At 38.6% G+C, this 23,218-nt stretch overlaps 1 protein-coding gene across 3 annotated transcripts; it reads left to right on the plus strand.

The window, feature by feature from the left end:
* The first annotated feature begins 694 nt into the window (after window positions 1–694).
* LOC131435702 (bifunctional methylenetetrahydrofolate dehydrogenase/cyclohydrolase, mitochondrial) lies at window positions 695–10,284 on the plus strand. Of its 3 annotated transcripts, XM_058603852.1 has the most exons (5): window positions 695–851; window positions 1,371–1,985; window positions 9,031–9,205; window positions 9,297–9,915; window positions 9,974–10,284. In XM_058603852.1, the coding sequence occupies exons 2-5, from the start codon at window positions 1,597–1,599 to the stop codon at window positions 10,099–10,101; spliced, it is 1,311 nt and encodes a 436-aa protein (XP_058459835.1). In that variant the 5' UTR covers window positions 695–851; window positions 1,371–1,596; the 3' UTR covers window positions 10,102–10,284. The 3 variants fall into 3 exon arrangements, with proteins under 3 accessions (XP_058459835.1, XP_058459836.1, XP_058459837.1); XM_058603853.1 differs by lacking the exon at window positions 1,371–1,985 and having other exon boundaries at window positions 698–851; XM_058603854.1 differs by lacking the exons at window positions 695–851; window positions 1,371–1,985 and adding an exon at window positions 2,053–8,411.
* Window positions 10,285–23,218: the final 12,934 nt, after the last annotated feature.

Below are 23,218 nucleotides of genomic sequence, written 5' to 3' on the forward strand. Positions count from 1 at the left end.
CTGACGTTTTTCCCCTTCAAATTACTTCAACCATATACATGATTAGTTGTTTCAAACTAGACCCAATCCTCTCGGTGTTTTATTGGATTATACGAGCAAAATAATTGAGCACCTTTTCTATAACGTGTTGAAAGCTGTGAAGCAACGTTGCCAGGTATACCGATTTCTCGGTATGTATACACTTTTTTAACCCCTGGACCGCAATACCGATAATTCACGGATCATACACCTTGTTTTTGCTAACCAAAATGAGTTTTGGTTACATTTTCTTGGTGTTGACGAGATTCCGATAGGGTACAGTTTGAGTTTTGCGGCCGCCTGTCACGACGCCATCTTGATGAGATCAAAATCGAAACTGCAAAATCAGCTGATTACAACGTAAACAAACAAACAGTAATACATTTGTTTTACGCGATTATCTTGTTTAGTGCACGAAAATTAGTGAATTTTGGGTCGACTCTGTCACAATAACTTGTCGGTTTACCTAAAATACAGCAGACAGTGTTTTGAGACATCAAGTGGAGATAATTTTCACAATTTGAGAGTCGCGATGAGTATCAAAACATCGCAGTGTTTGGAGCTCGAAACGCGAGGGGCTCAACATAATCGGTATACTTTCAAATGGCTGGTGCTCACATACCGGTGTCAGATGGGTGGAGTTTTGCGCCGAATACAGATATTGGGAAAAATGACCTGGTGGCAACGCTGTTCTGAAGATTAATGGACACGCGCTGTCAAAATAAATATGATGACGTGAGTTGCAATTAATTTCGTTTTAAGTGTGAGAATTAGGCTATTTATTGAACAAAATATAATTTTTACTACAGGGTATAAATTTCAACAAGCCTTAGGTAAGTTTACAAACAAATGTTGATATAATAAAAATTCAATTAAAGAATGTCGAATGGAGTTTTGCTTCGACATTATGTGATGAAATATCGTGTTTCCGACACCATTAAGGAGATAAAAGAAGAATGTGGTGTTGAAAAACACAACAGTAATTATATTACACGTTTCTTTTTATATTAAAGTGATCTTTACACGAAACAGCACTATTGGCCATATGCACATTTTATTTGATCGCGATTTCACTGCTGGATATTTAGTCATTCTTTACGTGCATCGTGTATGGAACCAGTGAACAAACTGATGCTGATCTATGTAATGAATAACGAAATCAAAAACAATATTTTTCACTCATACTAAGTTGGTATAACGAATGTATGTCAGATCGTGCAATAATGTTTCAGTTGAATGGATTTATTCCACATACATTTGTCACATTTCGTCATAAGAAGACGATTACGCCTGTGAATGCTGAACGTCACTAAATAATAACAAAAATATTTGTGTTTTGAAACCTTTTCCAGTTGGTGATAGGAATCCTTTCCTGTAATTCAAAAGTAAAGCGAGCTCGATCCACGTAGACAACAACAAAAGGCCATCGGCTATTCGACGAAAGAGAATACTGTAACGATCGAACTGAGCTAAATTAAAAACAAGTTTATTTTCTATCTAAGATAAAGAACCCATCAAAGACGAAGATGATACGCATCCAGAAAGTTTTGACCCTGTAAATGTAAAATTCTGACGCCAATGGGCACCACTACTACAATCCTTGCCAGTATTAGGTCGTATGCTTTGAGGAATCCTCCGGAGACTAAATTGAGGCTTTCCTGCTGTAGAGAGCTTAGTTGTACGCCGCAGACTCTAGCGAAAGAACGGTTATTAGATAGAAAATATTCTCTAAATAAATATATAACAAGTGCACGAGGTCTAGGAATATTTGGAGTAATTGGTGACATCACTTGGAACGAATTATTCAGTTACGAGAAACCGCGTTACTATCATAGTATAAGTAAAGTTATCGGTTTTAAAAATCGAGTAACAATGGTGCATTCAAACAAAAGTCAATGTCTGATGGGCCAGACAGGAGCTAACATTTTAGAAAGTGATAGATATGTCCGTACTGATATCAAAGACAGGTGAGATTCTTGTGTGGATCTTATAATTGAACATGTTTGTTTGTGAAATATTCTGCATCTGGACAAATGCACTTCATTCAAGCTGTGATTATGTAAAATCTCCATACTCATGAACAATTTTCTGCTTCATGTTCTTAATTCGACAGACTTAGACTTAGACTTCCATTTATCGTACTGACATTTGTTTTTAAAGGAATCTTGAATTTTTAGTGAAAAAAAAAAGATATGGACAATTCACTCCTGAGCTGTTCAATTGAATCGAATCATAAAAGTGTGCTGATAGGTCACAGCTCTTTTTAAAAGAACCGCAGCTCATCAGCTCACTCCCTTGCTACCTAGATCAGAGCATTGCGAAGAAGGGAACATGGTACGAGCTGAACGAATCTTCGGCTCTTGAAGAGCAATGAAAAAGATGAGTGTGTAGGGATGTCGTAATATCGTTCGATTAATCGAGTAATCAAATAATAACTCTGATAATCGAGTAAAATTTACTCGATTAGTTTGAAAATTATAATCGATTAATGAATAATCGACGATTCGAAAAATCCGACTTCCCTAAATGTGTGCTTTTGTTTGTTTTTTTCATACGTGCATCTATCCTTCTGTAGCAGATTAAAGCGCTATTCACACTAGGCCGTGACGTATTCGGAATGGGACCGCAACGTACCGGGATTTATTTGTAAAATATTCTCATCATACAGTGGCAGGATATCTTTCTCATCTGCAAAATCTTTCCGGTCATCCAGTATAATTTTATGTACTATTGTTATTGATTGGTTTTGACCAACATTTTATGTAGTTTTGACACTGTCAGTGGTAGTGGAGTTTCAAAAATCACTAAACTCTTAAAACCACTTTCTCACGGTGCAGGACCATTAGCCATACGATTTATTAATTTTATTTTTGTTTCCGTTTCTGATTTCGGGAGGGGACTTTGCTAACGATTTTACTAACGAAGATTGGTAACGATTTTTGTGGAATTTCCCTCTGTGTCTTGGAGCCTTGGAAGCATGTGACAATTCAAGTACCTGCCAATAGTGTCTTTGAGTCAACGCATGCTTTGACCGTGCTTCGGTCGTGTGTCGATACAGACACGGGTACGACACGGTCTAGTGATAATATTCACATGGAGCTGCATGAAACAAATTTGAAGTGTAACCTGGACGGGATCCGGTCCAGTCCCGTTCCGGTTACGTCACGGTCTAGTGTGAATAGCGCTTAAATGAGACATTGTAGGAAGGAAATCTTACTTCTCACTCAGTAGGCTAAGATACAGCCAGGGATGTCACTTCTACAGATAGTAAACAAATGTGGCATAATAATTATGTTTCGCATATGTTTGTTAATATGACAATAAAGATAAAATCCATAATTTAGTTTTGACTATGCATACATATGCAAGATAAACGGCGTATAGTACAAAAAATACCTTCAGCTCAATCTAAACGAGCTGATCAGTTGATTCTTCGAATCGATTCACTTTGATGAGCTGATCGGATCGGAGATGCTCACCAATATGAACTGTTTGACACACCTCTAGTTTCAAAACGAATCATGGAGTAAAGCTTAAACTCAATTCTACTGAGTAATGTCCGCCTTCTTCCGTCACCGTCATCGGAACGTCAGATTCCGTCAAAATTTGTTTAATACAATTGCAGAGTTATAAGTAAAACCACCTGGTTGGTTTGAAATATAACAGTGGAACGATTGTTTATTGAAAATAACAAAGTTCTTAGCGATGCGTTATTACCGACTACTACGACACTCCTCCCTAATCCGCGACGCCTATAAGTTCACAGAACTTCTTTTGCTTTTGTGTTGGCATTGTCTTTGTTAGTCCATCAGCTGGCTGCTCTGTTGTTGGTACATAACTTAATTTGATTAATCCTTGGCTCAACAGATCATGGACAAAGTGATACTTTATGCTAATATGCTTCGTTCTTGGATTGTACGATCCGTTATTTGCGATGCTGATTGCAGATTGGTTGTCGCAGTTTATCACCACTGGATGCTCTTCGAACAACTGCGATCATAGACTATTCCACCACATAGTTTCTTGAATTGTCCGAGACAAAGCCATGTACTCCGCCTCACACGATGACAAAGCTACGGTGGGTTGCTTCTTTACGTTCCACGAAATGGCTCCACCTTGCAGCGTAAAAACGTACCCAGTTGTAGACTTGCGGTTGTCTGGATCTCCTCCCCAATCGGCATCGCTAAATCCAATTAGTTCTGTTGATCCTTGGTTCCAGTATTCCAGCTTGTTCGTAGTAGTTCGTTTCAGGTAACGAATTATCCTCTTGGCCGCTTCCCAGTGCTGTCGTTCGGGATTAGCACTGAATTGACTTACAGCATTTACCGCATAAGCAATATCCGGACGAGTAACTTGAGCTGCGAAAGAGAGACACCCAACAGCTTCTTTGAACGGTATCTTCTTCATTTCATCGATTTGCTCTTGATTTCTTGGTCCCATGGATTTGTCCAGTCTCATACTTGGGTCAGCGGGAGTCGCAACTGGATTGGAATCCGCCATTCCAAATCGTCGTATGATACTCTCAATATAGGCTTGTTGATCGAGCCAGAGTTTTCCTTCCGCCCGTTTTCTTGTTACTCGAATGCCCAAATAGTATTTCGCCTCTCCAAGATCCTTCATCTTGAAATGTTTGCTCAAATGCGCCTTCAATTTCTGTTTCAGAACTTTATCGTTGGTAAAGATCAGAAAATCGTCAACATAAATTGTAACGAACATCATCTTCTTTTTATTTATCAGCCAATAGAAACAGGGATCTACTGTTGAACGAACTAGACCAAACTTTTGCAGAACGGCATCCAACTTTGTATTCCATACTCGGCTGGATTGCTTCAAGCCATAAAGCGCTTTCTTTAATCTGCACACTTTTCCGCTTCGTTGTTCCATTCCTATCGGCTGCAACATGTAGATCTCCTCATCGTTCAACTCTCCTTGCAAGAACGCCGTAACAGCATCCATCTGATCGATATCCAAATCGTACTTCACCGCAAGCGCCATGAGATAACGAATCGTCGCATATCGCACCACGGGAGAATACACCTCGTCGTAATCCACACCTGGTCTTTGTGAGCAACCTTTAACAACGAGACGGATGCCTTCGGATCGAATTTCTTCCGTTTCAATTTCGGAACGTGCACCATCACACTGGATCCAAACACCTTCAAATGTTTCAAGTTTGGCTTCTTTCCAGTCCACACCTCTTCGTCTTGCTCTTTAGTGATCTTGTTGGACATCGGTTCACTAGGTAAGCAGCAGTCGAAATAGCCTCCGCCCAAAATTTCTTCTCGAGCTTCGCATCATTCAGCATGCATCGTCCTTTTTCAACCAATGTCCGATTCATCCGTTCTGCAACACCATTCTGCTGCGGCGTATAAGGGCATGTGGTTTGGTGCCGTATGCCATCACGCTCCAAAACTCGACGAAAGTCATCATTGATGTACTCCTTTCCATTGTCCGTCCGCAAGATCTTCAGCTTCTTACCGGTTTGTCGTTCAGCACTGGCCTTGAATCTTAAGAATGCTTCCAATGTTTGGCTTTTCTTCTCGAGAAAGAATACCGCTACCTTTTTGCTAGCATCATCCACAAAGGTGAGGAAATATCGGCTTCCCCCAAACGATGGAACTTCGACAGGACCACACAAATCCGAATGCACCAGCTCTAGCAATTCCGTTGCTCTGGAGTCGCTGGTCGGAAACGGAAAACGTGTTTGTTTGCCTACAAGACATGTTCTACAATTCACGAGTCTTTCGTTCTTAAAATCAATTCCATCTGCCATTTGCTTGAGTTTCTTCAAGCTACCTTCGTTCAGATGACCGAGTCGCCTGTGCCACAGATCAATGCCATTCGCCAGAAACAACTTCTCCGGCCGCGTGACACAGTATAAGCCTCCTTCTTGAACACCAGTTACAATCAACTCGCCGCTATTGTCCCAGACTTCGCACTTATCCGCCGTGAACACCACTTTATTACCTCGATTGCAAATTGTGCTTACCGAAAGCAAATTTGAGGCCAGGTCCGGAATTTTCAATACGTTGGATACCTCCACTCGTCCGTGTTGTGTCTCCAACGTTATCGTACCTTTAGCAATCGCCTTCATGTTGCTGTTATTTGCTGTTCCGACATCATGGTTCATGACAATCGCATCAGAGAAGGGTTGATCAGAGCGTGCCATGTGACTAGTGGCACCGGAATCAAAATACCATCCATCGGTTTTCACATCTCCGATCGCGAATATGCTGCACAATCCTTTCGGCTTGGATACCTTCGATGTCTTCTTAGCTTGAGGACACTTGGCTGCAAAATATCCCGGTTTTTCGCAAATGTAGCAAAGCTTCTCAGTTTTGCTAACTATTTTTGATTCATGAGATTTGTAACGGTTAGTTTTGCTGTACAGCGCACCTTCTGTGTTGCTGTTGACCGGACCACGATCCAGTTTCACATCTTGCAAAATCTTTGCTTTCACCGCATCAGCTGTCAATGCAGCCCCGGAAGCTTCTAGTCCCATGATCATGGGCTCGTACTGCTCCGGTAAACCCATTAATAAAATCGCTGCGAGCCACGAATCGTCTACCTTGAAGCCAACGGATGCAAGCTTGTGACTCGTGCTCATCAGCTCGTCAACATACTCTTCAACACTGGAACAATTGATCAGCCGCACCAAAGTAAACTTCTTCAGCAAGCCAATTTTACGGGTCAATCCGCTATCCCGAAATGCGGATTTCAGCTTGTTCCATGCTTCTTTTGCCGTTATCGCATCTTGAACTAAGCTGTAGTTATAGCTCTCCATACTTAGGCAGATCGTGGCTAAAGCTTGGAGCTTCACGTCCTCAGGAACACCGGTGCCGTCGCCATCAACCGCAGACCAGCTTCCTTCGCGGATCAGAATCATCCGCATCGCAAATGCCCATGTCGCATAATTTTCCCGTCCTTTCAGCTTTTCAATGGCTGGCAGCGCGACGGAACTTCTGGTGACTCGAGAATTTCCTGCTTCACCCCTAACGCCGGTTGAATTTCCATCTCCTTGCGGAACAGGACTTCTTGCAAAGGACATTTTTATCTTTTCTTCAGGTTAGGCCTTCTGGGCCCATAACCAATTGCAGAGTTATAAGTAAAACCGCCTGGTTGGTTTGAAATATAACAGTGAAATGATTGTTTATTGAAAATAACAAAGTTCTTAGCGACGCGTTATTACCGACTACTACGACAAATACTTTCTTTACCGGAACGTTCACATGCTCCGTCCTTCAAGACGTTCCGTGACGGTGACGTTACGTGTGAATGTCTCCATAAGGATGCATGTAATTAATGTTGACGGTGACGGTGACGGAGGTTGACTGTGACGGAAGGAGACGGATCGTCTGAATCGTACATAAAGCTTAAACTCAATAATACTGATTCATACTATTATCAAGAATGAAAGTTTTTTTTTAAACTGAACACCGCGACAAGTAATTTAGTCGAATGCTTTTATTTTGCCTAATGCAGAGCTCTTTACCCATGCAAATATACAGGGCGCTCCATTTTTATGTCGGTGTGTAAACGCTGAATAACTTTCACAGTTACCAACCGATCGATTGCAACAGATATGTTTTGGAAACGTCAGTTCAGTACAATTTTTGCCAAGGATCTCTTCACACCGAAACAACGCACTGAAATAGTGACACTTTACATCGAAAACAGTCGTTACATTGTGTTAACTCAACGTGCATATCGGCAATATCGCGGCAAAAAGGCACCATCTGACAATCACCTGATTTAACCACAGACTAACAGACATGACAGTATGAGTAAATTCTTATAAAAAATAATTTTTCGTGATGCACTAGTTCCACCTATATTATACTGCGCGAACTATTTACTATCGGTACACCCCTTGTGTTATGTAAAAGTTAATTTACTAGTTGGTTCCCCCTCGTTTGTCAACACCGATCAGCTGCTTGCAGGGATGCCTGATTGCATCATAATATTTGGAAATGAATCGTCACAGTAAATTATTATATTACGTTAATAATATATTAAACTTTTTAGCGATGTTGGAAGGTAACCATTTATTTTTCTCAACATTGTTCATCTAGACTATTTTTTTATTGTGTTGGTAATTTTCACCCGAAATTAAGTGGCGGCAGATCAGAAGCAAGTAAATATTGCCACTAAACGGGTTCGATTTTGTATTGCGTTGAAGGATGAGAGGTAGGCACAATTTTGTATATAGTTTTGGCAATATGTATTAAATCTGTATCCTGCATGAAATTCGCATACAAATGCAAATACATATCAATACATTACAGGTAATTCTGTATAAATGGCAACTCTGTTGGTAAATGAAAAAAATAAACACAGACTAGATGACAGACAGGATGTTTTTGATAGGGTAACGTGGCGCCATCATGACACATGTGAGTACTGTCCCAAATAAAGGAATATTCGAAATGACAGTTAAAATGATTGAAGAATCTAATTTGAGTGTCCTGTCTGTTAGTCTGTGATTTAACCTCCCCGAACTTCTTTTTGTGGGGTTATTTGAAAAGTACAAACATTCGTGCTAAAATCGGCGCTATAACACCCGAGAAGCTCGAAACGGTAATGGCAAAAAATCATTTTGTAATTGCTATTAAAGGTGACCACTTGATTGATACTGTTTAGTCCAAAAATTGGAAGGAACCAAATTGAATAAAAATACATCACTTATAGAAATCAGTTGTTTTCTCTCAAAGTTATTCAATGTTTACATACCGACATAAAAAATGGAGCACCCTGTATAGTTTCATATAAAGGATCGCTTAGTTAGTGAAATACTACCTTGCAATTTGAGCGTGTATATGACTATTATATCAAACTACCTGATAACACGCTTACAAGCAATTCACTTCGTCCCAGTATTTCGTCGTTCGTAGTTGTTTTGTTTCGCTAGTAGTTTTTTTAGTACTAGAGTGAAATTTGCTATTAGCTATAGTTAGATCCAATCAACTGTGTATACTTGTGAGTAAACTTCCACTTTCGCGTGTTTCATTGCAGCCTGAACGAAATGGCCAAATTGATCGATGGCAAACAGATCGCTAGTGATATACGTGGTGAGCTACGAGAGCAGATAGTAACGTGGATGGAACAAGGGCACCGGGCCCCACACTTGACTGCTATCCTGATCGGGGATGATCCGGCCAGCAGTACCTATGTGGCCAATAAAATGAAGGTAGATAATTGAAAGATTTTTCTCTGGAATGGAAAATAAATTACTTGAACTTGATTTTACAATAATAATAATAACTTTTACCCGCTCGCAGGCCGCGGCAGATGTTGGGATTGTTAGCAACACCGAACGCTACGGCTCCGATATAACGGAAGAACAATTGTTACGGCGTATCGAAGAACTGAACCAAGATGATATGGTTGACGGCATTCTAGTTCAACTGCCGGTACCGGATCACATAAACGAACGCAAGGTTTGTAATTCGGTGTCCTGTGATAAAGATGTTGATGGTTTCAACGAAAGAAACGTTGGGCGACTATGTTTAGACATGAATACGTTGATCCCTTGCACCCCACTGGGTGTACAAGAGTTGATCAAACGGTGTCAAATTGAAACTTTTGGCAAAAATGTGGTAGTTGTTGGTCGATCAAAAAATGTTGGTATGCCCATTGCCATGTTATTGCATGCTGATGGTCGCAATGATACCTGCGCTATGGATGCTACTGTTACTATTTGCCATCGGTTTACTCCACCAGCTGAGCTTGCTCGTTTTTGTAAGATAGCCGATATAATCATAAGTGCCACTGGAGTACCAGGATTAATCAATGCAGATATGATAAAGGAAGGGGCTGCCGTAATTGACGTTGGAATCACGCGGGTTCCTGATCCGGTAACTGGAAAGAATAAGCTTGTTGGAGATGTAGATTTCGAAGGTATGTTTCTGTAGTCGAAAAACCGATCGGCGTATATTTATTGTGTAAACAATTTCAGAGGTTCGGAAAGTGGCAGGCCACATTACACCCGTACCTGGCGGTGTCGGTCCAATGACAGTTGCTATGCTCATGAAGAACACCTTTATTGCCGCAAAAAACCTTGCGATGAAAAAGGGTGGACACTAGTAATTGCAAACACAATGAATCTTATAGAGAATATTTTATAAGACAGTATTTTGGAGAAGATTTCTCATTCAGGAGATAACTAGGTGCGTCTATAAAATAGTGTATAGACGCAGTGGCAACTAATTGCTTCCAGTATGATTGTTGATCAAGAGAATAAATTATTAGATACAAATATTTTATAAATATAGTTGTTTTACTTATTTGTTTTTGCAGAAGAGACTGAAGTCATCACAAAAAATATTTGTGCAGCATCTAGCTGATATGAGTTAGCGTTCAAATAACAAACATTCTCTATTTGTTTACGACAGTTTGTTATTATTTTTTCTCGTCGTTGATACGCATTTTCTTCACTCATGAAGGATTATTTAATGAAAATATTACTTTCCGTTCGGCGCGTCCGTTAACGTGAAACGACATCTATCTCTAATCTAATACGTACAAACTTTGAATAATTTGTATTACAGAGATTGAACACCTCTCTTCAAATTTCCTGCAGTATTGTTCGAATTTTTGTTCTAGTATATCCAGGGAGGCAATCTCATGTACTTCACTAGTCCTTGTCCAAGGGGGTAGATTTAGAATCATCTTTAAGATCTTACTTTGAATGCGCTGAAGCCTAAGTTTGTGCGTTCGTGTACAGCCCCTCCAAACAGGGACTGCGTATTCAATTGCGGGGTAGATGATTTGTTTATAGACAGCCATCTGATTCTTTAGGCACAGTACAAATCAGTGAATACAGAGACCTAATGAGTGCTGCATTTTTGAACGATTTTGTCAACATGTGACCTGATCAGATGTCTGTCAAAGGTGAGTCCTAGATAGATAACTTCGTCGGACCATTGGATGCCCTCATCACTGAATCGATTTCAGGCATTCGTCTGATGGAATAAGTTTTGGAGATCTTGAATGTGGAAACAAGATGACCTGAGGTTTTGCTGCATTGATCACAATTTTCCAGCTTGTAAAATATTCAGTTAGAGCGTCCAGACCTATCTGTAGTTTATTCTTCAGAGCATTAATGACACGACCTTTGTAAAGAATGACAGTATCATCAGCAAATTGGGACAGAACACCACCACCCGGAAGAGGTGGGATGTCTGATGTAAAAATGTTGTATAGGATGGGATCTTGGGGTACACCAGCAGGAATAGTAAATCTTTCTGAAAGTGCATTATTCAGAGAAACCTGGAATGCTCTATCTGCAAGATAATTTTTGATAATTATAATAAGATACATGGGAAAATTATACCGATGCAATTTAAACATCAGGCCATCGTGTCACACATTATCGAATGCCTTTTCAATATCCAATATTGCCATGGCAGTCGTTTTGGACACTGATTTGTTTTGCTGGATGACATTGCAATGCATTGTTAACTAACCCTTGTGAGTTGGTGGATGGTGGATCTTCCTTTCCGGAACCCAAACAGTTCTTCCAGTAATATATCCTGTCGAAAGCAAGAATTCGCCTTTGTATTGACTTTTCAAACAGCTTGGATAGGGCAGAGAGTAAGCTGATGGGCCGATAGCTCTTGGAAAAGGAAGGATCTTTCCTCGGTTTCAGAACTGGGATAACTTTAGCTAACTTCCACATTGAAGGGAAGTATCCAAGCTCCCAGTAAAAATTTTAGCTAAGAAAACAGATGAGCGAATGCTCAAATGTTTCAGCTCAATGTTGAATGTGTTGTCAAAACCGGGGTCTTCATATTTTTGGATTTTTTCACAATAGCCATCTTCGGTGGGAGCCGTGGGAAACTAGTTTCATCCTTCTGTGGAACATTCTTGCGCGTTGATTGTTTACGGGACGCCTGTAGTCGAATACTGAAACGTTAGCTATAATTTCGCTTCTATTTATAGATTCACGCTTCCAACAGCTTCGTCTTTGCATCGATTGACCAATCAGAGCGATGCTTTCTCTTTGATATATCACTTACTCCTTCAAAACCGTCGTCTATGGCAGGGAAATCCGATATACCGGAGATTTTTAGCAGACAAAATAGGACACTGCTAGCTACTAATCAAAATTTCAATCATATATAATTGAAAATACGTGGCAACGATTCAAATCGAAAATATTTCAAATTACATGATGAAATAATATTATTAATTGATACAAAATAGACTGAACTGTAAGTGTTTAAAACCTATGTGTATTTTTTCCTTGAGTTTCTGATTTGCATCCCTTTATAGAAAATAAAGATGTGTTCCACATCAAAAATTTCCCAAACAGGCTATCGAATAGATTATACAAGCTAGTATAATAATGCCTTATCTATTCCCTTTTTTTTGGACATCAACTAGCACAACCTACAAATCGAATCGGTATAAAATTTGTAACACAAATCCTTCTTTAATTTCGAATAGGAAAGTCGGATCCGGATAAAATTCTATAGCAACCTATGAAACCTCAAGACTTTTCATTCCTGTTGAAAATCGGTTGCGACATCTCGGGGAAAATTAAGTGAACTTTATTTTACGGAATTGACCACTTTTGAATCCGGAGTCGGTATAGCCGAAGTCGATTCGTATGATTAAGAACTCACATGATTAACAAATTGAAATAGTTTGAAGCCCAATTTATAACAATTGAAATTTTTCACTTTCACTAATACTATCTTTTCGTTTAAAATTTTTTACACTTACTACCCGGTAATTCCGAAACTGGGAGTCGGATCGAGATCAAATTCAAGAATTTTTCAAAACCTTTCATTTGAATTGATATGAAATAATTTTTCTCGAGCAGTTATCAGGTAAACGGAAGTACTTTTGACTAAGATTTTCGCTTAGAATTGCAATTCTAAGCAGAATGAACTGATTTGTTTATATTTCAATCATATGGAAGATTTTTTGATCAAAATCAGGAAAACATCGCAGGAATTTGTTTTTTTAATTTACAGGCCCCTGAATAAGAATTCATTAAACGATTCAGTCATAACTTCCAAGACCCTCAATTCAAAGTGTAATTCGTTCATTCAAACGATTTAACAGCGCTATGTATTATTCACTTTTGAGATTGTTTTGCCTTTCCCGAGATAGTCGATGAAGTTTATGCCACGTGCATCCCACAATACTGAAGAATCCCAAAATAACCATCTCAGCTGACAGTTGTGCCGTTGGACGCTTCTGACGTAGCTCACCTGCTGTAGTCCGCTCAGATGATTATGATTTTGATTCCGGAGTCTAGTGATGGATCCATGTTTCATCCATTGTCACATATCGACACGAAAAACTGATTTATTACGTGTAAACAAGGCCAAACACTGCTCTGAATCATCAACACGTTGTTGTTTTTAATCCACTTTGATAGTATCTTTCTCGTGGTCAAATATTTATGCATATTTGTAAACACATTGATATCTTTACGGCTTCAGCTATCTTATGCAATTTCAATTTACGTTGGATATATGTTTTTTTGTGGACTTTTTTGATGTTTTCATTATCATCGGCTTCTGTGCGACCCCATTTAAATTCAGAAAACCAATAAAAAATGATGGAACCGAGTCCGGATAACATTGTTGAAGCCATTGTTGAGCTTGTACCGCATTTTCTCATCAAGAAGCAGTTATTGTATTGTATTGTATTGAAAATTACAATCGTAGGTTCACTCTAATGGCGCTAACTATTTTCTGACTAATCGAAATGTTATGAAATTTCACACACAGTTTTTTGAAAGTTGGTACTTCATAAACGTCATATGGGTTTGACAATAATGACGCCATCTATTTGTCAGTCATACTACTTATTGAGCTATCTTGAAATATTGCAACCTAGTATATAGGGAATCCATTATTGTACGCGAAAAACTCGTTGAATCTATCCAGAAATATTTGTGCGTATGCCCTTCATAAATTAAACTAGAGCGCATTTCCCCTTTTTATTAAACACGTTGCCCGCCCATCAGTATTGAAATACGTACAAAACAACGCGAATTTGAAATGCTTTATTTTATCACTCTTTTGATTTCGCACTTAGCAACGGGTGTTTTAGCAAACCTGATATAAAAATCAGGTTCGAAACTGACTCGATTTTCAGTTCAACAACGTTAAAACTAGGTTCGAAACTAGCTTCAAACAAACGGTTTAACAGCAGTTAGGGTGGTACCTGGGTTAGGTTGGGTATCAAGCGAAAACGACTTAAGCGAAATCTCATAGTTTGCACTAACACATAAAACCAGCTCTGTACTTGTCGTTGATGCACCCCTGCTGCGTTGTACGAGCATGAGACATGGATGTTGAAGGAAGCAGGTCGAGTATTTGGCGTATTTGAGAAAAAAGTAAGATTTGTTCGCGAAAAAATCTGGACACCCCTAGATACGTATATCTCTGGAAATACTTTATCAAGGTGTGGAATAAAGTACGATTTAGACCGTCCGGCTTCTTCCGTCACCGGAACGTCAACGTCCGTCACCGTCATTCTAATTCACACGATCCGGTTTCCTATCCGTGTCCGTCATGTCATTTTCTTACACGCAGAATTTTAAGAACTTAGTTTCGCACAATCTTATTCCACTAATACAAAATCTGGGAGCTTTTGAAGCCAATCAATCTGTTGTTTTCCTACCATTTAATCGAATAAATAACTTTCAATATTAGCTAGAAAGAGGAAAAAACAAAACAATGAGTTCCACTCACCAACGTAACGTACTTTGCAAATCTACTGATAAATTTAATAACCTATATGTGGTATATTTTGTTCAAGAGTGGGATCTTGACACCGAATACATACATAACAAACGTCAGCTCAATACCGTAATCATATGAATCGTGCATGTGTGCGATAATCACAGTCCGTCAAATATTCTATCGGAAAAATGTTGACGGTGCTTGCCGTTGACGTTCCGGATCTCTGCTGGATCATGTGAATGCGCAAAGGGAAAACTCGTTTGACTAATTTTGACGGAGGCTGACGTTCCGGTGACGGTGACCAGGGATGTCAGGTTCACAGATTAATCTGTGTTTCACAGATTTTGAATTTTCTGCACAGATTTTAAAACCAACACAGATTTTCACATATTTCAGAAAATGATCACAGATTTTCACAGATTGCTGAATAAATCACAGATTTTCACAGATGTTGGAAATCGAGTACAGTTTAGCACCAAAAAGTACAGAGCGTTTGAGGAAAAATGTACAGAGCGTGTTGATAGTGAGACCACAGACTAACAGACAGGACACTCAAATTAGATTCTTCAATCATTTTAACGGTCATTTCGAATATTCCTTTATTTGGGACAGTACTCACATGTGCCATGATGGCGTGTTTATTTTTTTTCATTTACCAACAGAGTTGCCATTCATACAGAATTACCTGTAACGTATTGATTTGTATATGTTACTTCCATGCGAATTTCATTTAATACATATTGCCAAAATTATCTACATAATTGTGCCTACTTCTCATCCTCCAACGCAATAAAAAATCGAACCCGTTTTGTTACAATATTTACTTGCTTCTGGTCTGCCGCCACGTAATTTCAGGTGAAAACTACCAACACAATAAAAAATAGTCTAGATGAACAACGTTGTGTCAAATAAATGGTTACCTTCCCAACATCGCGAAAAAGTTAAATATATTATCAACGTAATCCAATAATTTATTGTGACGATTCATTTTCAAATATTTTGATGAAATCAGGCATCCCTGCAAGCAGCTGATCGGTGTTGACAAACGAGGGGAAACCAACTAGTAAAAAAACTTTATATAACACAAGGGGTATACAGATAGTAAATAGTTCGCGCAGTACAATATAGGTGGAACTAGTGCATCACGAAAAATTATTTTTATAAGAATTTACTCATACTGTCATGTCTGTTAGTCTGTGGTGAGACCATTGATTTTGAACTGCTATTGGGGTACGGAAAACGGTCACACATTTTCACAGACAGGTTTTGGGTTTGATCACAGATTTTTGAAAAAATGACCTGGCATCTCTGACGGTGACGGAATAAGCCGGATCGTCAGAATCGTACATAATTCGCAGCTGATGAAAGTATTCATTGTGTATGATTAACCAACAAACTTTTAGATCGAAGATGGCGACGAAAGAAGAACAAGTGCGAAAAGCAATTGTGTGTCGTTGCAATGCAAATCTGGATCTGTCAGTCAGAAAACTTGCTAAAAAAGTTTGGTTTTCCTACAAACACTGTTCAAACGCAGAGAAATGAAACATGTTTAAAATAACAAAACTGTAAGTAGATTTTTAAATTTGATTTATGATGATTTCTAGCTAGAATATGATTGTTTTGAGCTAATTTATCCCTTCAAAATAAACAGTGCTCTCTGTTTGATTTGTGCCCACATTTTTTCTAGTGAAATGAAAAAAAATTTCCAGATGATTTTATTGTTGAAATAGAACAAACAAATTCAACTTCAATTATTTCAACTTAAATGTTTGTAAATTTAAAGTGCTACTATTATTAACTTGATCTAATTTGAGTTATTTTAAAACAAATTTTTCAAGTTCAATTTACTGTGAAATGGTGATGAAACAAACTAATCCACTGAGAAACAATAATGATCTTGTATTGTAGTTTCAAGCAGTAATATTTGCTATATCAAACAAGGTTTTCTTTCATCACTATTCCAATAAAAAAATTGGTTGCATGAATTTAGTAATTTTTACATTTTTTCTCTGCGTGCATCACGTTTTTAAATTTTTCGATACACGTTTGACAACAGGCAGGAGGGCTGGGAGCAGAGCAAAAACGGATCTCAGGAACCACCAGGAGGACGCGAAGGTTAAGCAATATTGCATAAGATATGCCAGATCTTTCTTTACGTACTGACTAGAAAAATGTCTTTCGTGTAAACCTTTCAAACACCGTTAAGATATGCACCCTCATTCTTGTTTACGTCCGTATCCGCAATACGACGAACGGGTACTTTCGAACGAATACGAATAAGCCATTCTTGTTTTCACTCGAATGAATTCGAACGCGACTCGTTTGCCACAAAATATTCAAATATCAGTAAACTTCTTAAAATAAATGCTAAGCCTTGATGTAATCAGTCCAATTCATGTGATTAACCATATGCGAAACGCTAGAATGTATACCATTTTAGTTTCAAACGAAACGTGTATTCGAACATCATTCGTACGAACGAAATGTCCCATTCCCGTTTACGGACGAATAGACGAAATACCGTGGTTTCGATTCGTCAGTTTAATGTTGCGAATCAACCATTCGAACACATTGAAAAAAGTTTAACCGATCTCTAACAAAATTATTTTCGAATCTAAAGGTGATTTGTAATCAAATCATAAATTTGTGTTTTGCATAAATCATTTAGAAAGCATAGCAGTATAGTAAAATGCTGTTTTTTTGTGGGGAGCCTTTGAATATATGCGAGGTTCAAAGTTTTTACGCATCAATTTTGCATCTATTAAGTACTTTATGGAAAATACGCCATGGGTAAACATGCTTTATTTTATATTAAATGCATGATTTTACCAATGAAATAAATATGTAGGCTATCGAAAACATGACAAAATTGCAAGAAAAATGCAACATATTTTTTGCAGATACTACTGATCGGACTGCTATTTCAAATGCTTTTTTTTACTTTGCACGAAGTTTAATTTGAAAATTTCATTTACCGACTGGAATAAAATTGGTCCTGAGTACGATATTTATTTATTATGTAGCATTCGTCACTTCCTTGATTCCAAGTCTTCCTTAAAAAACTACCTGCGCCACCGATCCATCTTTTGCACAGGAATCGCGTACGTACACGTTCGAGTGAAAACAAGAATGGCTTGTTCGCATTCGTTCGAAAGCATGTGTTCGTCGTATGGTCGATACGGACGTAAGCAAACATGATGATACAAAATCAGTGAAAAAAAACAAGTCAAATAACAAATGATATCAAAGATTTTTATTTACAACTCAAATCTGTACCAGAACTGATAATTTAAAGTTGGATGGGCGTTGTTTTTATGCATGTACGATATTTAAAAGTGTGATTGATTCGAACGTAAACGGGAATACGAATTTGCTATACTTTCGAACGTATCGCATACGGCCGTAAACAAGAATGAGAGTGATGAAGTCGTTCAAGGTGAAAACTGTACCGAACCGTAATGATCAACAGGGTGTTAAAAAAAATAACGCGGATTCGCAAGTTGTATCGCGAATATTTGATGAAGCTTTCCTGCGTAATAATGGACGATGAATCTAATGTGCTGGAAGACTATAAGCAGCTTCCCGGAATGTATTTTTATACTATCATGCAACGGAACGGCGTAGAGGAGCATTTCAAGACGTAGAAAAGGTGCAAGTTTCTGAAAAAATATTTGGTTAGGCAGGCAATAAACAGCTGTGATCGAGCAAGCCCAAGCTTAATCACTGCCGGAACAGTAATCAAGTAAATATATCGTGAAAAAGATTGTTACCATTTCTGCGTAGCCATAGGACTCCCTCGCTATTCTGGTATCTTATCAATAGGCCGAAGATATTTTGGAATGGTATTAAGCGAATTGAGTCAATGCTGTACCGAAAGAGGCGAATCCACCTAACTACCCGAAGTAGCGGCTTATCGTGCGGTCTTGGGCTCTCGTGTAGAGATAGCTCTCTTAATATGAACAAGCTCCAACTATAGGAACATTTCGAAAAACTTGGACAAAAGCAGTCTAATCCATTAACTGTAGTTAATTTCAAGATGACTTATAATGCACGATTAAATGAAAAATAAAAATGCATCTTGGATTGGACTAATAGCAAATTTGTTCTATTACAAATTTAAATCACACCAAGCGACCCACTCTCCATTTGAGATCTCAATACATGTTTCTTAACAATCGATATAAACGTGTAAACAAAATTTTATATTATACTGGCCCTTATTACCGGTATCACTACACGGTGAAAACCATATGAAGTGACTGTGACCTTATTATGGGTATCACTTCACGGTGGAAATCAGGTGAAGTTATGTAGGTCCTTATTACGGAAGTCGCTTCAAAGGCAAAAGTAATTACTTGAATGAACTTGATGTCATTATGAACATCACGCCACCAACATTTTGTTGAAAAAACTAGTTTTTTCCACCACAGTGATCACTTCACTATGCGTGATACTGGTAATAGGTAAAATAAAGTGAAGTGACATGTAAGTGAAGTGAATGTGAAAGTGGATGTGAGAACGGTAATAAGGGCCACTCACTTGAACACGTGTTCAACAGAATTTAAGAAACAACCCAAAAAGTTTTTGGCATCACGTAAACGAACAGCGCAAGGAAATAGGTATGCCTACCCATATGTCGCTTGGTGAAGTTTAGTCATCCACCATACATGAAACCTGCTCTCTATTTCCAAGGCACTTCAGTAGCGTTTTCTCCAATGAAGTTCTTAGCAGCGACGAAGTATCAGAGGCAATCGTGAACGTCCCTCTCCGTTCTCCTGTTGGAGCTCATCCTCCTATTACCTCGACCATGATAATTACGGCGTGCTCGAAACTACAAAGCTCTATTAACGCTGGACCCGATGCAATTCCTTCGATAGTCCTAAAAATTGTTTGAGTTCACTCTTAACACCACTGACTATATTGTTCAACGATTCCCTTAATGCGGGGACTTTCCCAGACCCCTGGAAGAAATCATATGTTTTTTACGGTTTTTAAGAAAGGTAACAAATCTGATATTACTAACTACCGTGGAATAGCTTCACTATGTGCTGTGTCCAAATTATTTGAAACAATTTTTCTCGATATCATAACTCACAAATGCAAGGACTACATATCTGAAACTCAACACGGTTTCATACCTAAAAGGTCAACATCTACAAACATTGTAGCTTACAAATCTTTTATCATCCGATCTCTACAATCGCATCCACAGATTTTTTAGCGGCATTCGATAAAATAAATCATAAAATAACAATTGCTAAACTCGACAGACCGGGCTTTAATGGCACTTTACTGGATTGGGTGCGTTCATATCTTACTGGTCGCGAGATGTCGGTGAAAATAGGAAACTTCACAACAGTTCCTTTTACTGTTAGTTCTGGAGTACCTCAAGGAAGCCACTTAGGACCGTTTATATTTTTACTCTACCTCAATGATCTCAATTTCTCCGTGAAATGTTTCAAACTATCATTTGCTGATGACTTCAAACTATATAACCCTATAAAGGAATTAGAGCAAAGTCCTGGCATTACATTCCTTTTCTGGAATTTGGCCTTTCAGTTTCAACAGACTTCGCAGCCGATTCTTAGTGTACAGAATCATTGCATGGCTATGGATCCTACTGACACTAAGAATCCTTCCAGGTCGGGGCTCGAACATACGACAACTGGCTTGTAAGACCGGCGCCCTATGCATTGAACCACAAACCCGGGACAAAGGAATTAGAAGATGCACGTTTTCTGCAAGCTCAGTTTGATACATTCGCCAAATGGTGCCACAATAACAGGATGGTACTAAACGCTTCCAAATGCTCCTTTATATCTTTTTCCCGAAAACGAAAATAACGAATAACGAAATTACATACCTTATGATCGAAAAAGAACCGGAATTTCCATTTTAAAATTCCCGCGCTTGTTCAATCGGAAACTTTTATTCTCTCAACGTTGGCAACGCTTTTATACACATTTTGTCAAATTTTGACGCATATTGTACGATTAGTTTTTGTTTGGCGTCTATACAAAGAAGTTGAAAATTTTTCGTGTGGCGATTTTTATAATGGATGAAAATTTAGAACAACGTGCGTGCATCAAATTTTGTGTTGCAAATGGATTTAAGTGTTCCGAAACGTTGAAAATGTTAGAAAAGGCCTTTGGTGAATCGTGTCTAGGAAAAACACAGGCATACGAGTGGTATAATTGGAGAGATTGCTGTGTTGTTGGGCATCTCTTGTGGGTCAGCCGAACACATTTTAACTGATGTTTTGGGTTTGAAACGCGTCGCTTCTCGGCTGGTGCCAAAAAAGCTGAATTTCACGATAATCCGCCGGCTCACACAGCGTTGGTTGTGTCGCAGTTTTTGGCCAAAAACTCAACCAATATCATCAACCAAGCACCCTACTCTCCAGATATGGCCCCGTGTGACTTTTTCCTCTTCCCCAGACTTAAATTGCCATTGCGGGGAACGCGTTTTGAGACCATAGAGACCATAAAAGAGAATTCGCTGCGTGAACTAAAGGCCATACCTTCGGAGGCCTATAAAACTTGTATGGAAAATTGGATCAAGCGTTGGTATGCATGTATTGCCGCAGGAGGAGAGTACTTTAAAGGCGATAATAAGGAAATTTATTAAAAATTGAAATGTTGCGATTTTTAATAAAATTTCGGTTCTTTTTTGATCATAAGGTACGACTATCATCTCTTGCAAAATGTCCTCAAACGTGAATTCTCGGTTAAGGAATTAGGTGTTATTCTCGATCACAAATTGGATTTCAAGAATCATGTCGATTATGTAATTTCGAAAGCTTCTAAACTCTTAGGCTTCATAATTCGGATCACTAAGAACTTTAGCAATATACACTACCTGAAGACTCTTTATTGTGCACTAGTTCGATCAACATTAGAATACGCAGCTATCGTTTGGTCACCTCATTACCAAATCGACATTGATCGTGTCGAAAGTGTTCAACGCAAATTCGTTAGATTTGCACTCTGCAATCTACCATGGAGGGGCCCATTCAACCCTCTAGTTACAAAGATCGCTGTCGGCTCGTTGAGCTAGATCTGCTGTCTGTACGTAGGAACGTTTGTCTTTATTGCTGATCTAATTCAATCACGTGTTGATAGTCCTGATCTCCTACAATCAAGGATGGCTTTTATCGTATCAAAGAACGTTTACTGGCAACTCTTTACACGATTGAATCAATGCCATCAAAGAGAGACGGATATCATCGCAACAACAAAAACTCGGCATGGCTCATTTAACACCAATGCGAGAGAGAATTTCTCTCGATGCCATTTCTGAGAAACAAAGGTTAGCACGCTGCTTTAGGGATCCTCTCTGAAGCAACAAACGGTCGCTTATTCTCGTTTCGCGATTCGATTCTATACAGGCAGTTGATAATTACGATAGAATCATTTTACTATTGCCGCTTATTCTAACTATGTGCATATAACCTTTGTAGAAGTTGTGTCTATGAAAATGTTTGTGAATGCTCCACACAAGGGTTTTGAAATATTGCAACCTAGTATGAGAATCATCAAGTTGAATCATCGACTCGATTTTCTGCGATAATTGTCAACTTTCGATTCTCTTTTGGGAAATTCCACACAGCAACACAGTGAAATACTCAGAGTATGAAGTGGAGCAAAGAAATGTAGCAAAATTCTCTCACGGTTCATGCATTGAGAGACTCGAGTTCTTGTAGCATCTTCTACCGGATTGAAAATGTTGTATACAATATAGATAGTAATATAGCAGCTTCTGTCAAAATTTCCGCAATCACCAACACTGCCTACAATTGATCAATTTTGACATTCATCGTCGAAGTCTTCGTTCTCATCCATTTATACGAATTCCCAATACTAGAACCAATTACGGATATAATGAACCCTTTTCCAGTATGTGCCGTTTATTCAATAGCTGCTCACAGGAATTTGATTTTCATCTCTCTCGTAATGCGATACAACGATTATTCCATGATTCTTTATTTTTGCAGTTATAACACTAATGTTAATTCTTTTCGCTCGACCACCCCTTCGTCACTCCGCCATCTCCATTGAAAACTAATAAATTCGTTCGTTGTAACTAATCCTATTGTATCTCCTCTTCTTCGCTCTTCTTCGTTCTTCTCATATCTCTTCGAATACTAATTAGATCAATATGTCGGTTCTAACCACGTTCGCTCGCCCTTTTTTATCCGTCTTCCACCATCTTTTTCGATCACTAATAATATCTACATGCCGAACCTAAACCCCGTTTCGTTCGCCAACTCGCATTCTCCACTCCCTCCTTCTACCTCCCCTTTTGAAGCATCGTTTAACCGCTTTTTCCTGCTCCAAATAAATAAATAAATAAATAAATAAATAAATTTGTCCAGATTTTGTCACGATCAAGCCTCCGTTTCTTAAGTCTTTTCATATAAACGAAAATTTCTTTTGTTCTAGTTGAATAATTAATTTAACGTGTATTTTTTTATTAACAATAAGTGTTCGATTTTT

The sequence above is a fragment of the Malaya genurostris genome, chromosome 3 (assembly GCF_030247185.1).
Source record: "Malaya genurostris strain Urasoe2022 chromosome 3, Malgen_1.1, whole genome shotgun sequence".
Classification (NCBI taxonomy): domain Eukaryota; kingdom Metazoa; phylum Arthropoda; class Insecta; order Diptera; family Culicidae; genus Malaya; species Malaya genurostris.

What these genes read in the sequence shown, in the direction of transcription:
- LOC131435702 (XM_058603852.1), top strand. Translation starts at nt 1,597, where the DNA reads ATGGGCACCACTACTACAATCCTTGCCAGTATTAGGTCGTATGCTTTG. An exon ending in CGTACTGATATCAAAGACAG is followed by an intron (nt 1,986 to 9,030) that starts GTGAGATTCTTG and finishes GTTTCATTGCAG; the next exon opens with CCTGAACGAAATGGCCAAAT. An exon ending in TGGAGATGTAGATTTCGAAG is followed by an intron (nt 9,916 to 9,973) that starts GTATGTTTCTGT and finishes AAACAATTTCAG; the next exon opens with AGGTTCGGAAAGTGGCAGGC.